General features: G+C 39.2%; 1 protein-coding gene across 2 annotated transcripts in view; it reads left to right on the forward strand.

Annotated features, from left to right (window-relative positions):
• Positions 1-621: 621 nt before the first annotated feature.
• Positions 622-16,514, forward strand: part of LOC126365854 (alpha-tubulin N-acetyltransferase-like) — a 101,697-nt gene continuing 85,804 nt past the window's right edge. For both annotated transcript variants that reach the window (XM_050008516.1, XM_050008517.1), the window contains exons 1-2: positions 622-1,148; positions 1,496-1,645. In XM_050008516.1, coding sequence (XP_049864473.1) covers positions 1,045-1,148; positions 1,496-1,645 — 254 coding nt within the window. In that variant the 5' untranslated portion in view covers positions 622-1,044. The remainder of the gene's footprint in view (positions 1,149-1,495; positions 1,646-16,514) is intronic.

Genomic DNA, 16,514 nt, shown 5'->3' on the forward strand with positions numbered 1-16,514 from the left:
ATGGTACAGCAGGAAAATACTTAATAGACCTACAGAAATAACCAGTAAAAGTCTGTTGCAGCTTGCTGCAAATGAAAACCATATCGGTCAATTCATCACAGTAAGTAACTGTTTAGAGACTGTACCTTTTTAGGTATATGGAATGAAACAAGTGCACTTATGCGCGATAACAACAAAGTTGCCGTATCCCGAAAACACAACAGTTCTGAGTAAAAAAGTAATTCGTATGTGAGCAGATCCAATCATACTGCTTCGTTCTCAAAACGGTTACGGTTCACCCATAATATATACGTTAGCTTACTGATCACGTTTAGTTTACTTCTTTGATTTGATCTCTACTGGAAGAATTGAAGTCAAATATTTTTCCTCTTCTGAGTGTCCGCCAAGAAATAATAATAATAATAAAAAAATTACATTGCATTTCATCCGCCCAAGCACTTATTTCCGCTTGCTATGTTTTGTGTTTGTTGAAGTTCATCACATGCCGGTGCAACCTTTATTGCTCGTTTCTGTGTCGTGAGTCTTAATGATAATGGCAATCTTGTATCCTCGCTTTTCATTATTCAACGAATTTTAAAAGGAATACAGCAAGGCTCTATATGGACATCTTGTGGCAGCTGTTGCGAAATGTCTGCTCTTCCGCATAGGTACGCCCTTACGTAATCGCTGCTTTCCTTTTCTGCAATGTTGGCGCCGGAATATACTTTCAGTTTCGACGGAATCAGGTTCATGAGAAAGCCGTTGTAATGTTGCATGCCACTGCAATCGTCGTACGGCTGTGAGGTGGCATGATTGTTTTAGTTTTCATGACATAATTTCTGCTGAATAAGATCACACATTCGCACATTCCAGTTAGTTCTACGTAAACGTTTTCCACCACAGACATCACGTGGGTATTGCTGTCAGAGATTTTTTTAAATACAGCACTATCAAGTTGTATTCCGTTGGTACTCCTTGGACTAGTAAACGACTTGTGACATTTGTTGTTGTTGCTGTGATACGAAACTTTGGTGCATGCAAATCAGGTAGTGACTTCGAATTAGAATGGAGTTCCCTTTCAGCGTAAATGAGATACTTCCAAATCAAATAACGAAAATCAGGAGCAGTCTGCTACCCGAAGGATTTGTCGGAGATCGTCGCGGTTCGCAGTAAGTACTGAATATCTTGTTAAAAGTTTTTGAGTATATTAATGTATGCGACTATGGCATGCTGTACACATGTTATTTACGTTGCCAAAATTGAATAGCTTGTAAATTATAATCGTTTTTCTCGTTTGTGTCATGTTTTCCCCTATTTATGTTGTTCAGTACCTGGAGATTTCATGTAATGTGCTTAATTTAATTGAACGAATTGGGTTTCTTTTAGGATAATGAATTGTATGTAAGGTTGCGCCTTAATGAAATACATTTCGTACTTTAAATAATGCATTTTGTGTTACTATGAATGATACGAAGCAGTTTAAGAGTGCGTTACTACATATGTGAATTTGTTATAGGAATTGTGTTGATAAAGTGTCAGAAATACTTGATGAAATGGGCAAGGCATCTGCAAAAGCTCAAGGTCTACAGAGAGCTGTAACAAGTGGAGAGAAAATGAAGAATGTTGATTACACAGTTTATATTTTTGTTGATCCTGAAGGAAATAAGTAAGTTCTGTTATTTGTTTGATGCATGTCACTAATTTAGTGCTGTAGTAGCTCGATTTTTCATCTGTTAACTGCAAATCATCAAAACTGTGCACAAATCTATGCTAGACAAACCACTGTTTTGAATAATGGGCACACCACTGAATGCACATGGTCTCTTCCTTTCTTCTGTCATATCAACCACTTATCACTGAGATCAGTCTTAGCTATTTCTGTCAATCCTTATTGGGGTGCCCTATCGTACCTAATCAAAGAGGTTCCCAGTGGGCATTTAATTTATGTTTACAACATCTCATACCATTTTGTCACTCAACAGTACTACCTGCTGTCGTAGCTGTGTGCTTCTACATGTTATTAAATATCTGGAATGCACCACTGATACCTTTGCTTGTTTTCTCCTGCAATTTTATGTTTGGTTCTTTGTTTTCTAATCTTGGCCTTTCTTTTAAACTTATTTCATTATGAGCTGGAATATAAATCATTTACTGTATATAACCCCATTTCAGAATTCTTAATCATTTGTGCTTAGAGTTGTGGTATACATTTAACAGTACAGTAAACCTCAAAATATGGTATACATTAAATTTACTTTGGAACTCATTGTGTGACTTCAGATTAAAACCCATTAGCTTTCCAAATTTTTAATTTTTTAAACCCATCTCTTTTATTTCTAATGTCCAAGTATCATTCTACCCCTTCTTTTTATATGCATGCATTGCCATTGAAAATTTGTTCCACAATTACTTGCTGTAGCAAGCTGCGCATGCATGGGCTAAGTCATGCAGAAACCTTCAAATAAAAAATAATCTTGAGCAGTACATTAGGCATAATTTCCCTAATTTAGTAGTTGATGTTTCCATGTAATTCTATAGGAAGTGATATTAAGATATTGAACTCTGTCAAAATGTTTGTCAACACAAACTTCCAAAATTCTGACAAAACAATTGAATACCATTGTCTTTAAATGTTCTCTTAGGTTTTTCACTGGTGGAAACTATTCACCTCTTAGAACCTTACATATGGTATATGGGTTAATCCAGTTTGAAGTAGGCCTAAGTGGCTTAACATACATAGACAACACACCACTAATATTTTGATGTACGGTAACACTCCCCAGGTTATTGGCAGTGGTGCATATATATCACCACTAAGTCTCACAAACTTTCAATATTATAGTATTCATCTTGCATTTGGCAAGATCAGTCTGTACTTAAACAATCTTCTCACATAATACATCCAGGTATTGTGGTTTTCACTATGTAACCTTCAGTGTCAACATGTGCCAAATGCACATCCCAACTGGGGTACCCCATCCGTATACGCAGTACTAGCAGATGAATTTATTTTTCCCTCCCTCCTCCTCCCTTTTCCTATTTCAGTCCTTTCCAATACAGCATCTCCTTTTCCCATAACCATCCTTGTTTTGCTCAGTGTCCATGCCATAGTACGTTTATTAATTTTTTGATAATCACCTTGTGAAATTTGCAGTTCTGCTTATTTCTTTGCTTACAAATTGGAAAGGAATTCTGCCTTATAAAGACTCCTCTGTAGTTTCTTCACCCAGGAGTAGACCTAAAGCTACTGTCATAAATATCCAATTGCTTCAAGTTATGTTTGTAAACAAATGCATAAATCCATTTTATTTCCAAATATACTATAAACCTGGAAACTTTAGACATATCATAAGTAAACAACATAGAATACCCCAATCTGTACTGTATGCAAACCAATGTAGCAATCTTTGGCAGTAATTGCTCATTTTCTATATGTAAATATTTTGTACTAAAAGTTTCTTTAAAGATGAACATGTAACAATTTTGCAGAAGGAAAATAAACAAACCCACTTAAGGTAGCATAGAAAGTGCTGAAACACGTCTAGGTGAAAACAAAGCTGCATGGTGTCTTGCATAAAGTGGAATTCCTCTCTCAATAATTTTTTGATTTTTGTTACAAACTTTGCCCCCACTAAGAAAACACATGGCACTCAGCTTTCCAGATCCACATTTGAACACTCCTGTTCTGAAGATCCATGATCATCTCATTATGCATTAACAAGTCACTCCTCTCAGAATAGGAACATGAAAGTAGGTACAGCCACCCATCTTTGGTTAAAAGGTAACTTAACCGCCCTAAATTTTGAGATAATTTATTTCTTTGTGGATACTCCTGTACCCCCTTGTAGCCCTGAAAATTTTAAACTTGTTTTCCAGTCACACTGGTCAAACAAAAGGTGTCTTATTTTTTCTTGAAACATTCCCATGACACAGTTGTTTCACTGCCTCAGTCTGTTATCACTAGTGTCTTCTTCCCTACTAATTTTAATGAACAAAACTGGTTTTGTGTTGTTAGTAGGGTGCAGCTGTTTCTCTTCCATTTACACATTTCTTGTAATGTTTCCATCTTGGTTGATGGCATTTTAACAGTAATATGTCACAGGAGTGCCGTACTATTCCATACCCCCTGGCACGGATGTGAGTGTGACGCTGCTATATTTCCTCTTGTGTGGTAACATTGTTTTTCACCTTGTCTTATGTTTCTTCTTGTAAAGATTTTTGTAATTTATCTTTAGCAGTACTCCAGATTTATTATAGATTTGAAACCTCCATTTTTGCCATAGTTCTCTCCTCAGTTCCTTCTCTTTCAGTCTTGTTCAGTATTGGCTTAATGATGTTTGTCCACTTTCTTTCATTTAATTTCTCTCTGAAATCTACTAAGGACAACCTCTGCTAGGTGTTTTTTGTTTAATTGTTCCAAAAAATATTTAGGTTGATAAAGATGACATTCAGTATATCTTGCATAGGGCTCACAACACTCTTGTGAGTATGTGCTTGGCCCACAGAGGTCCCCAGCCCTTGCAGCACTTATTTCACTTTCCGTGCTGCAAGTCCCTCCTTCTATTATTGTTTTTTTCCTGTCTGCCATTCCATTGGACGGTCTTCTTGGTGCTGACCACACTTGGGTTTGGTATATGATTTTGGACACTTGTTGTTCTCTCTCTCTCTCTCTCTCTCTCTCTCTCTCTCTCTCTCTCTCTCTCTCTCTCCCCCCCCCCCCCCCCCTCTCTCTCCCCAGCAATTCCTACGGCTTTTTGCTTTTCATCCTTCACTACATGGTTCCCATCGTTCGGTATGACCTACTATTCCTCTTCCAAATTTTATAGAAATGTGGATTGAGAGAGCAAGGTCGCCCAGTGTAGTTTATGTTCAGCCTTTTGTGTTTGCACACTTACTTTCAAGCAAAAGTAATACACCCAAAACTCAATATGGTATCCATCCCATTGGTGGTAATCCCCTCAGCCCACAGGGATCACGCTATCAGTACCTGCACTAGAAACTATAAGCATATGCCAAGAAATATGTGCCCATATTACCCAGCCAGGTAACTGTTGTTTTGGCTGGGTGCCTCCCTAAGATTGGATGGCACCAAGAGGATTGACTTGCAAATGAAACAGCTCAAGCTTCCTTTTGCTGATTGCTACATGGCTCCAGGAATCATCTATGAAGGAAAGGATTTCTAGCGTGCAGAGAGAGAGAGAGAGAGAGAGAGAGAGAGAGAGAGAGAGAGAGAGATGATCCTACATTTTCTTCCCTGGCTGTGGCATGGGAGGATGCAAGGGGTGATATATTCCCCAGATTACTGAGTTTGTTCTAGGACTGATGCCATCCCCTGCTCAATCATGGGTGCTGCTCGTCTGCAACAAGCTTGCTGACATTCCAGTAACTATCACCTCCCCCCTCCCCCCCCCCCCCCAAACGTCTCTGTATGGTGCAGATTAACATCTTCCACCATGACCTCCTTTTACAGACTGATGACAAGTTAGTGCCAGTTTGGAAAGATGGGGTGAGCATTTCGTCCATCATGTCCGATGGGGACCAGAGAACAATAGGATTGATACTGGAGCCTTTGAAGAGACTTGTTGCCTGAAAAGGCGGAGGTGATGGTGTGTTAGTGCGATGTGAAACTCCGTGCCAGTACATGTCTTTACAATGTAATGTCAACCCCCATCTGTAGAGATTGTGCATGCCAGTTGCACATGAATGCTTCTTGTGCCCCTCTGCCTGTCTGTATCAACTCCAGGGAACATCATCTCCCCGCCCACCTGCCCCCCCCCCCCCCCTCTCCATTCACCAGATTGCACCTTCTTCTAAAAAGGAAAGAAAATCCAAGAACACAAAACTCTTGACTGACTCGTGTACAGGAAGCCAGGAATAAATTTTATTATTTGTACCCTGTGTTTATAACGATGTTGAAATTTGCTGTGGCTATGACATCATCCTCTCTAGTGACAGTATCCTCACCATTCATGTCTTCTATATCAGGTCCTCAGGGCACTTGACTACACCTGCTCCCATTGTTGTCGGAGCCCTTCTCCCACTGATTCCCTCCACTTATCTATGGAGTGTTAACTCCCCACCCATTGGAGATGTCAATCCTTGACCCCCAGACAGAGAAGCAACAACCTCCTCCAGTGTTTCTCACCCAGAAGTAGTTCTTTTAGGCATTCTCCTGTCAGGATTCTGATCTGCAACCGGATACCAGCCTGTGGCTGAAGGACCTACAGCTTGCCCTTTGTAGGGCTTCGCATTCCTCCTCTGACCCTGAAACTAGGACAGGCAATCTCTTGCAAACATAGAAATCATCCAAGAAGAGAGGGACAAAAAAGAACAACTTCAAGATGGAGGAGGTTACAATCCGACTCCCTGCCCATGACGGAGTTCCTGCTAGTCCCTTCAGCATTGGATAACTCCACACAGCCAGCTTCAAAATCATTGTGTATTGATGCTGTATTCTCACAGCAGGTGACCCTGGGGGATGAGTTGCCTTCTTGGGCCCTTAACCCCCCCCTCCCCCGAAAGAATACTGATAGGATGATTCTTCAGTGGAACTGGAGTGGTTCCAGTAACTGGCTTACCCATAGTGTCTTGCATGCATTTCCCCTGCTTTCTGCATTGTCCTTGAGGAAACTTATTTCCTAGCATTGTGAGCCCCTACCATCCCCAGCTATTGGGACTATTTTAAGATGGCAGTGACGAAGTGTTGCGTGGAGTTAGCGTGTATGTTTTGAACTCTGTCTACAGTGAACATGTGCGACTCAATATGACTTTGAAGGCTGTGGTTGTTTGTGTAAGAGCATCTCTGGATTTTACTGTCTGTCATGTGTATCTCACTCTCTGTGGCGAAGGGTCTCAGAATTGTCTGCACTGGTTTCTCAGCTCCCCCAAACCTTCCTCATTTTGGGTAGCTTCACTGCCTACAACCCTTCATGATGTGGAACTGGGACCACTGCCCATTGTAAAGCTAACGAAACTTTACTCACAGATATTGATCTTCATCTCTTGAATACTGATGTCCCCACACACCTCAGTATGGCATATGGATTTTATTAGGCCATTGATCTCCCATTTGCAGATATAGTCTTCATCCCCCCCCCCCCCCCCTCTCTGTGAGGTAGGGAACATTAACCTCGTCAGCTGCTTGAGGAGTTGGAGGGGTTCCCTGTTGCTTTTACGTCTGTTATTGGTTTACCGCCTTATCATTGTTCTCTTTCTTGAAATTTTATCAACTTGTCCACATTGTTGTTTTTTTTTTTTTTTATAATGAAAGATGAAGAAACACTGATCATGTACAGAGGGGGTTGTCTCCCATCGCATGACATTTCGTGGGGGCCTCCAACTGCTTTATGGGTGGAGCAGTACTCCCACATTCGCTCTCATACCCCTCTTTCATTCCTACTTGCTTCTATCTCTTGGTTTTATTGATTATCAGTTACAGCCTGGTTCCAGAATGAATTTTTCACTTTCTAGCAGTGTGGGTGCTAATATGAAACTTTCTGGCAAATTAAAACTGCTTATCAGACCGATACTTAAACTTGGGACCTTTGCCTTTTGTGGTAAATGCTCTGTCAACTGAGCTAATCAATTATGACTCATGACCCATCCTCACACTTTCACTTCTGCCAGTACCTCATCTCCTACCTTCCAAATGTCACAGAAGTATTCCTATGAAACTAGCAGGACTATCACTCCTGGAAGAAAGGGTATTGTGGAGATATGGCTTAGCCAGAGCCTTGGGGATGTTTACAGAATGAATTTTTCACTCTTCAGGGGTTTGTGCACTGTTCAAGCATTGTTCATGAAAGGCAAAGGTCCTGAGTTTAGTCCTGGTCCAGCATGTAGTTTTAATCTGCCAGGAAGTTTCATGTAATTGGTTTGCTCCAGGTTAGTCTTGTGTATCCTTTCTCTCTAAGGACTCACCCTGGCTTGAGATATTTAGGATGGAGGTACTGATGACCTTGTAGTTTGGACCCTATAATTTTATCAATCAACTGCAATCAGTGTAGGGCAGTACTTTCCTCAACTAGTTGCATAATTTGCTGGCTCAAACTATTTTGTTCTGCATTGTGTCAAGTAAATTTCTACCAATATTGCAAAAAGTACATTTATTCATGTGTAGTATTTCCTTTAGGACTGCATTTCCCTCCTATTAACTTCCGACAAATGCTGTTTCTGCCCTGACATTCCTATGTGTCAGTATAAGTGTTTAGAAAAGGTTTACTGCAAGTGACTGGTCATGCCTTTCTGTTTGGACAATCTTATGGTAATTCTAGTAAGAAAAGTTCTGACAGAATTTAAGTATTTAGGAGTAAAGCAGATCACACACCGAATAGCAGAAGCGTTGAGTTGTGAACAGGCACAGATGAAAAAGAAAGTAAACTTGATGGCTTTTGGAATTAAACCTTTGTCGCCTAGGGAGAGAGCACAGGGTTTAGCACACTGGACACGCATTTGGAGGTATAGGGTTTGAATCAGTGCTCGGAATTTCCCAGATTTCCTTCCTCATCCTTGAAGCAATATGAGCTTGTGATCCATCTCTAATGAGCCTTGATGTTGATAGGAAATTCAACCTTAATCTTACTTCCCTCAAATCCTTTGTTGAGCTAGACTATGGTGTGTAGTGATACCTCCCCCCCCCCCCCCTCTTCCACACACACACACACACACACACACACACACACACACGTCCCTACAGTGTACCGGCTGGACACGACCAGTTGGCACAATGTAGGGTCACAGGTAGGTGTGTGTGTGTGTGTGTGTGTGTGTGTGTGTGTGTGTGTGTGTGTGTGCCCTCAACAAAGAATTTATTCAGAAAGCTAGCAAGTTTTCTTTCTCTTTCATGCCTGCCAATCAACAACTCTGTGCTATATGATGAGATGTCTCCTTTACTCCTAAATATTTACAATGGTAAATCTCACACATATGCCCTACTTACTCCTAAAAAGGATTTCCCACCAAGATATTATTTATTATTGTTACTCTTCTAATTTGTGTATCAGTTTCAGAACCATTTTGTTGAAGACATTTTTAGGTGGGCATTTGATTCTCCGTGTAATTTAATCTGCTCTCTTCCACTATTTATCCCAGACAATGGTATCTTTCACTATTTGTCCTTTACTATTCTTTCTTTCATGACTTTTCTATTTCAGAAACTTCTATTACATTCAAGAGCAGAGATAGTGGAGTTAAGTTATGTGCTTGTTGAAACCACACCCTGAGGAATATAGTGAGTGGGATAGCAATGTAAACAAGGTGCTGTATGTCATGGATGTGCAAGTAACTATTGCAGTTGACAGTTAATGTACTCTGGAACTTTCATACACTGTTGTTGTCTTGCCTTGTCTTACTGGAAAATGCATTCTTGTTTTTTTCCACTTTTTCCAGTATTCCAATATTTCAGCTTTTCAAAGTGTCATTATCCCTTAATTGTTAATGCTGGGAAGAAAGATGGTCAAGCCTCATTTATAAATAGCACAAAATATGTTTATACTTCAGCTGTCATGTTCAATTCCAGATAGTCAAAGATTTTTCAGGTCCTCATTTCTGGAGATTGTTTGTGCCTATTGGCTGTTCCAGATCACTGCTAAAATATCACCTTGAATGGTCATGATGTTTCTTTCTGGATAACATTAATCACATTAGATATTTGTTTTCCTTTGGTTGTTACCCATCTATTACATAAAGGAGGCCTTTCCAGACACTATTTGTGACTCACTGAAACAAATTACTGGCTCTTTTTTTACTCTTTGGACTACAGTTAATGTGCCAGATGCAGTTTTTTATGTGAAACAGCAGCTGCTGTCTGTCTCTCCTCATTGATTTCCTCAGGCTCCATAGGAATCTTGCACTTTGTTAGCTGTCTCATTAGATGAAATATGGAATCAAGTCAGATTGCTTTGTCTCTTGAATTACTCTTCCCAGGGACACCGCCTTTTCGTAAGCCTCTTCAGTGCCATATGGGAAGGTTTGTGTGCCTCAGTGACACTGAGGGCTACATCAGCAGTAGCACAGCTGCTGGCAGGGTCGCCCAGACCAGACAGCTATCAGTGGAGAGGCCTGACGAAGAGTATCCCACAACTAGGGAAAGGAGGGATGTTTCTTCCCTGAAGTGTTTGGGTAAGGGCATGATGAGCCGAGGTTTCCCAAACAGGGGAGTGGACAGTGCCACTAGACCTCTTCTACCATAAACTCCTAAAATACTTCAGAGACTGTAATTAGGCATGACAGTGGAATGTTGCGTTTCAGATAATGGAGGCCTTGGCTTCCGTGCTTGGGTTGCAAGGAAGGTACACACCTCTCAACCCTTAACCTCAAGGTATGCTCCATGCTGATGGGGTGAATAACTGTCGAGGAAAATAGTCTCTAGCAGGCAACCTTATGGGCACCTGCCCCCCCACCCCGCGCACACACACACACACACACACACACACACACACACACACACTGCCGCCAGTTGTGTAAGGTTTGCTTTTGCTCAAGCACTTGGGGTTCTGCTTGGGTTGAAATAAGTTTCCTAAGCATCTCATCTCATGATGGGGTGGGTGTACTGTCAGGTAGTACCTACACCCATCTGACAAAGACAGGTCAGTTGGTCAGTCCGCTCAATACAAAGTCTCAGAATGTAGTAACAGGGACAGAAGGTCTCCCTTTCTACAGTCACATCTTACAGGGTATTGCTGGGTCTTTAAAGAGCATTCCATGACTTCTTAATGGAACAGTTCTTTTTCAAACTGTCACATCACACCAAGTATTTTAAGTTTCTGAAATGCAAGGCCTCAGTGACTGCTTCTGTTGTGACGGAGATGCATGACACCCTTAACTTTTGTAAAGGCATTATTACTTGGTCCAGTATAATGGAGATGGAACCTGAGGAATTACCTGAAGAGTGGAAATACATGGGTGTCACAGAAGTGCAGAACTATTTGAGGAGAGTCAATGCAAGATAGGAGAAAAACTGCAATATTTACTTCAACCTGCAATACACTGGTATCACTTGAACGTATTCTTGCAGGTGTATCAATCTTGCTTTTCTGCTGCTACAGACGTGCTCTCAGTATTGTGTTGAGGCGTCTTTCATTATGACTGTACTGCATCCCATATGCTTGTGCCTGTGCTGAGAGATGACGTGTTGGCTGATATGAAATATTTATCATTAGATTTTTAAAAATGATATTAGGTTAAAAAATTTGATTTTTTGCACATCTTACAGTCCGATATCTTTGCTTGATAAAGGATTGAATTTCTTTCTGTTATATGCCATAGTTACAGTGTTGCATCAAATTAAGTAAAACATTGTGTGAACTTTTAAAGATTTTGCAGAGGGAAAAACACATTGTGTAAACTTTGCATATGATTGATATCAGCTCATAAATTGCACTGCATGAAACATGGATAAGATATTGAAGTTTTAAATAAAACGGACAGCAGAAGCATACTTTCGTTATCTAGTTATTGTGTTTTATTTCAGAAGGATGGTCATGCGTGACACATCCATTCTTGTTCTTGCACACCATGTATGACATTGACATAACGATTGCCTTGTCTCATAAACAGTTCAAAATACGAAAATGAGATTTTTGCAAATAATAGTATGCTATGAAACATGTATGTTGTGTGATACACTTGAAACTTTTTTAATTCACTGATATATGGGAGTAACTTGTCTGTAGCAGTGAGAGATTAGTAGACCAGGCCCCTTTCGGCATAGTCTGTATCATTTCATGCAGGCCAGGAAAAAATCTTAACTTGATAGTCTTGAATGTTATTGAATTTAGCATGCTTTAAAATGAAGGACTAACTAAGGAAAATGTATTTTTTGTTTTCTCCAAATTAATTTCTGCTCAAAGATACAGCTCTCCAAAGATGACACTGCATATACCATTTTAAAGATGCAAATTTGGGAAAAAATGTTAAAATGCTGTATCTCTGGAACAGTTCTAGATATTGTGTTGGTTTTTTTATTTAGAAGATAATTGTTATATGATCACAAAAAATCCTCCATTTGGACTTATCTGTCAAAGTTCTCTTACTATAGTGTTCTGAACTTTTTATAATTTATGGAAAAACAATTTTTTTTTGAAAAATGCCAATCCATAAAATTTCAATTTTTTTCTGTTCATTAGTACCAATAGTTCTACATTCCCTGAATAGGAGAGCTTCCACTTTTTGGTTGAACACATTTGATAAACAATTTAAATTTTTTTCCATACATGAATCCTGTTTTATTACCACATTATCATATAACAGGCTCATAAAAATCAAAATCTAGTCATATTTAACATAATTTTAGTTTTGAAAGATGAGGAAGAGACTCATTTTTCAAGTGTTTTAAATGGTTTCCAAAAGTATGTGACAGGTGCAAAGACTTATAGGTTGCAATTTATACAACTCCTGTGCACACTGTATTGTACTGCCGTTACCCAGTCAATGAACTAAAAACATGTTCCACTACTTCAGTATCTTCCTTTGATATAGAGTGATGCCTTCCTGTTGAACCAATAGGACCTAGAGCACTCACAATCTTCAAAACATTGTGAACAGGAAGTGAACACTGGCGGCATATCTAGCAGCTGGTCCATGTGGTAGCTAAAGTTCATTACTATTTCGTTTAACTAATAACCAATATCTATAATCTCTGCAATCCACCAGTCACAGTGATACACACACACACACACACACACACCACAAACATTCCCCTCCTCATGTTGTGAATCTGAATATTATCCTGCTGTTCCTGAGGTGTTGGCCGAATAAACGAAATTTCTTTTTTCTTGCTCTTTAAAGTGCGTGCAGTATAAGTTCGCCCATCACTTTGAATCCAAAAATGTGTCTTGTGAATTCCTTTCACAGGAGTAGTTAGTTTGGACCATTCTTCTTTTTTCTGCGCATGGAATTCGATTTTCTATTTGGACAAAAGAATGAGGGCTGTGGATGTGTAAGATTTCATGACTCTAGTAAAATCCTCTGCATTCTGAATCACAGCTGCATTTGGCCTGGAAAGATTGTTTTGTAGCATGATGCTTCAGCAGGCCGCCTACACTATCACAAGGCTCCTTCTTGTGACCAGTAGCACTGTATGCCCAGTCAGTTGGCACAAATGACTTACTCAGTTCAAACAGCTGGTAACAATTTTTAAAAATGACCAGGAGCACCATCAGAAATAATAAAGATGTTCTCTTCCTCTGTTTGCAGTTGAAGAATTTTGTGCATTGTAAGCAAAGCATGTGCTGAGTCATGTCCTGTGTCATCACTTGTAACTGCAACACTTGTGGTCTTGTTTAGAAAATATGTGACTCCTGTAAAAATTGAAACCTGGTCATTACTCCAGTGATACCTTTGTACTTCCTGTGGGGGAATTACAGTCCAGTTCTCAGCAAAATCACAGTGAAGCACCAAACATAGTTTTTCAGTCTGTACACACCCTTTCACTTCTGCAATATGTTGTTGCAAATTATTCAGATGCTGGTGTGTTACTGCTTTCACTGACCTTTTACCAAGTTCATCAATGAAACTGCCACAAACAATGGTTTTTTTATTTTCTTCCCATCTCACACATGTAATTTCTGGAGAGTTATCTGCTACGTATTGCGGGCTAAGTTTCTGTAAAGACAGTCCTCCCTTTCCAGGGCAATCACCGCATTTTTGAAACAAACAAGTCTCTCGCTTTATGTCACAGACTACTAATGACATGCCCAAACAACTTGTTATATGTCACGTCACGTGCTCCAGTAAGTTCTTCTAAGTTTCCACACAAATTTCAAAATTTGCACAGTACACACATAAACAGACATCTTGAGGTGGGTGTGGAACTACCCACTTACATTGTAGTGCATAAAATTTTGATCTTCCAATATGTGAAATTGTATAGTTACTCTTATAAATTGCAAAAGTTTCTTTAATACTGCGAGTCATGTACCTCTTAACTTTCACAACTTTTTGACCTTCAACTGTTACAGTTATATTGTCCTTTTTTTGTTGTCACTCTGGCGAGAACAGTCTCATTTATCTTCCAGATGAAATGACTGCGCTATTTGAACTTCAGCTGCTTCTACAGGATGACCATTAAAGCATCTGGTCTTCCAAATACTCCTTTTACAGACCCCACATTTCTTGATTTGTATACCATGTACCTTGAAACTGATGGAACATGGTTCGAAATTGTTTTCTTTGAAAATGTCTGTGGAATAATAGTTAAAACTTGCACCTGTTCACTGTAGGATGCGCAATATTCAACAGCTGAATTGACATTTGTGAAAAATTCCTGACGAGGTGCAAAGAGTGCTTTCGCTCATTTTTTTCTGAAGATGGAGTGTGTACTTTGATGAGAATGGTCAGTTTTGCTGTAGTGTATTCATGCATAGCTTTAATAATTTCTCGGCACTTTCTTGATGCATAGAGCTTATGACTCAACTTCACTGACCATGGTTTCTTAACAGGACTGACATCTACCTCTGTAGTTAACTGATTCAGGGTATTTAATTCTCCCTCTACTGATGCAAAATCTGTATCATCTGCATCATGGGAGGCTTCACCTTTGTTCAGATACCATCATTGTTGTTGTTCTGTCAAAACATTTAGAACATAAAAAGTAGTCACTGGAAACATTTTCACTTTGATACTGAGTCTTCAAAGGAGAACACTTATTCCTAACCTGAACAAAGTCTGTTTTTTATGGATATGGAAATAGTGAGCACACTTCACTCTCCTGTGGCCCCAGTCAGAAGACATTTCAAACAGTCCTTTTCACAAAACACACTGCAACTCTGTCAACTGCCAAATTACTCACGAAAACACAGAACTCACTGGATGGTCTCAGCTTTCTTAGAAGCCTCTTCAGTAAACAAATTAACACTGAACATCTAAAATACAGTAACTTGCAATGAAGAAGCACGACAAAAAAACTGACAAGAAAACACAACAAAGGGTAAGAAATATCTGCAACAATGAAAGTGAAAAGAATTAACTGCTACGAAGACAATAGAAATAAACACTGTAACAAAGAAATTAGTAAGAAACAACTTCAGTGAAAACATACATTACCCTTAAAAATTAAAAAAAAAAAAATTGAAACCTGTCCAAAAGTGGAAGCTCTCCTTTACAGGGAATATGGTACTACATTGCACTAATCAAAAGGAAAATTCTAACTTTCCTGGATTACAATTAAAAAACAAAAAAAAAAAATTCTGTACATTATAAAATGATTCAAAAGGTGACAGTGAAAGAATTTTGAAAGGTATGTCCAAATGGAGGATACCATTGTAATCACAAAGCAACTATCTTTCAAATAAAAAAAACTGTAACAAAATATCTAGAACTGTTACAGAGTGATGGCATTTTAAAAAATTTTTGGAAATTTGCATCTTCAACATGGTGTTCACAGTGTCATCTTTGGAGGCCTGTATCTTGGGACAGGAATTTTTTTTTGAGAAAAAGTGTTTCACACATACTCCTGAATTTTAACGTATGCTAAATTCAATAACATCAGAGACTATGAAGATAACCCACATGTCTGAAGTGATACAGATTATGCTGTACAGACATTCATAGCAGTGTAGGAAAACCAAAGTGGCATACTTACACAGTCCACAGCACCTAGCAAACAGCATAGCAGGACGTGTGTAGATGCCCACAGCAGTAAAAGGATTAATAGTTGACTATTTGTTCCCAACCCTCAGTGCATATGAGGTGTGATTAAAAAAAGGGCAGTGAATATTTTTATTAGAAACAATGTAATTAGCTTATTTGCCATTTGATTTAATCTTCTTGAAAGTACTGCCCTTGGCAAGCAATGCATATATACCAACGTTGAATCCATGACTGGAAGGCTTCCTTTGGAAGGGCATTAATCTACTCTGCCGTGGCCCCCACCGTGTTGGGAATGGTACATAAAGGTTTCCTGTAAGTATGGTTTTAATTTTTGGGAAGAGCCAGAAGTTGCTTGGTGCTAAATCAGGTGGGTAAAGTGGATGTGGACAGTCAGGAGCACTTGTTGCAACCAAAAACTCAGGAATCAAATGGAAGATGAGGCACAGCCTGGTGTCATTATGAAGAAAGAAGCCATTGTTCCATTTTGGCTTTTACAATTGTTCCTGTTGGAATGATCAGGGTCATACATATTGACCCAGGTTTCATCTACACTTACAGTTTTAGACATGAAATTGGGATTTGAATGAAGATAATCCGTCAACTCTGTGCAAACTGGCACACCATTTTCCTTGTGTTCATTACTGAAAAGTCTGGAAACAAACCCCTGGCACTCACTCATCTCATCTGCAAATATTTGTTTAAAATTCTTTGCGCAGATTCATATGAGATGTTAAGTTCTTTGGTAAGCTCTTGAATTGTTATTCGCTTGTGTGAATGAAGAATTTTTGCCACGTTTTGTAAGTTTGACATTCAGAACATTGTTAGTCTTCTGCTGACTCATTCTTGTTTTCAAATCACTTTTACTACTTGTAAATAGCCTTCAGAGTTATAGCATTATTGCTATACACCACTTTCAACATTCCACAAGTTTATTTCGCATTTTGTTT

This window comes from Schistocerca gregaria, chromosome 4 (assembly GCF_023897955.1).
Source record: "Schistocerca gregaria isolate iqSchGreg1 chromosome 4, iqSchGreg1.2, whole genome shotgun sequence".
In the NCBI taxonomy this organism is placed as follows: domain Eukaryota; kingdom Metazoa; phylum Arthropoda; class Insecta; order Orthoptera; family Acrididae; genus Schistocerca; species Schistocerca gregaria.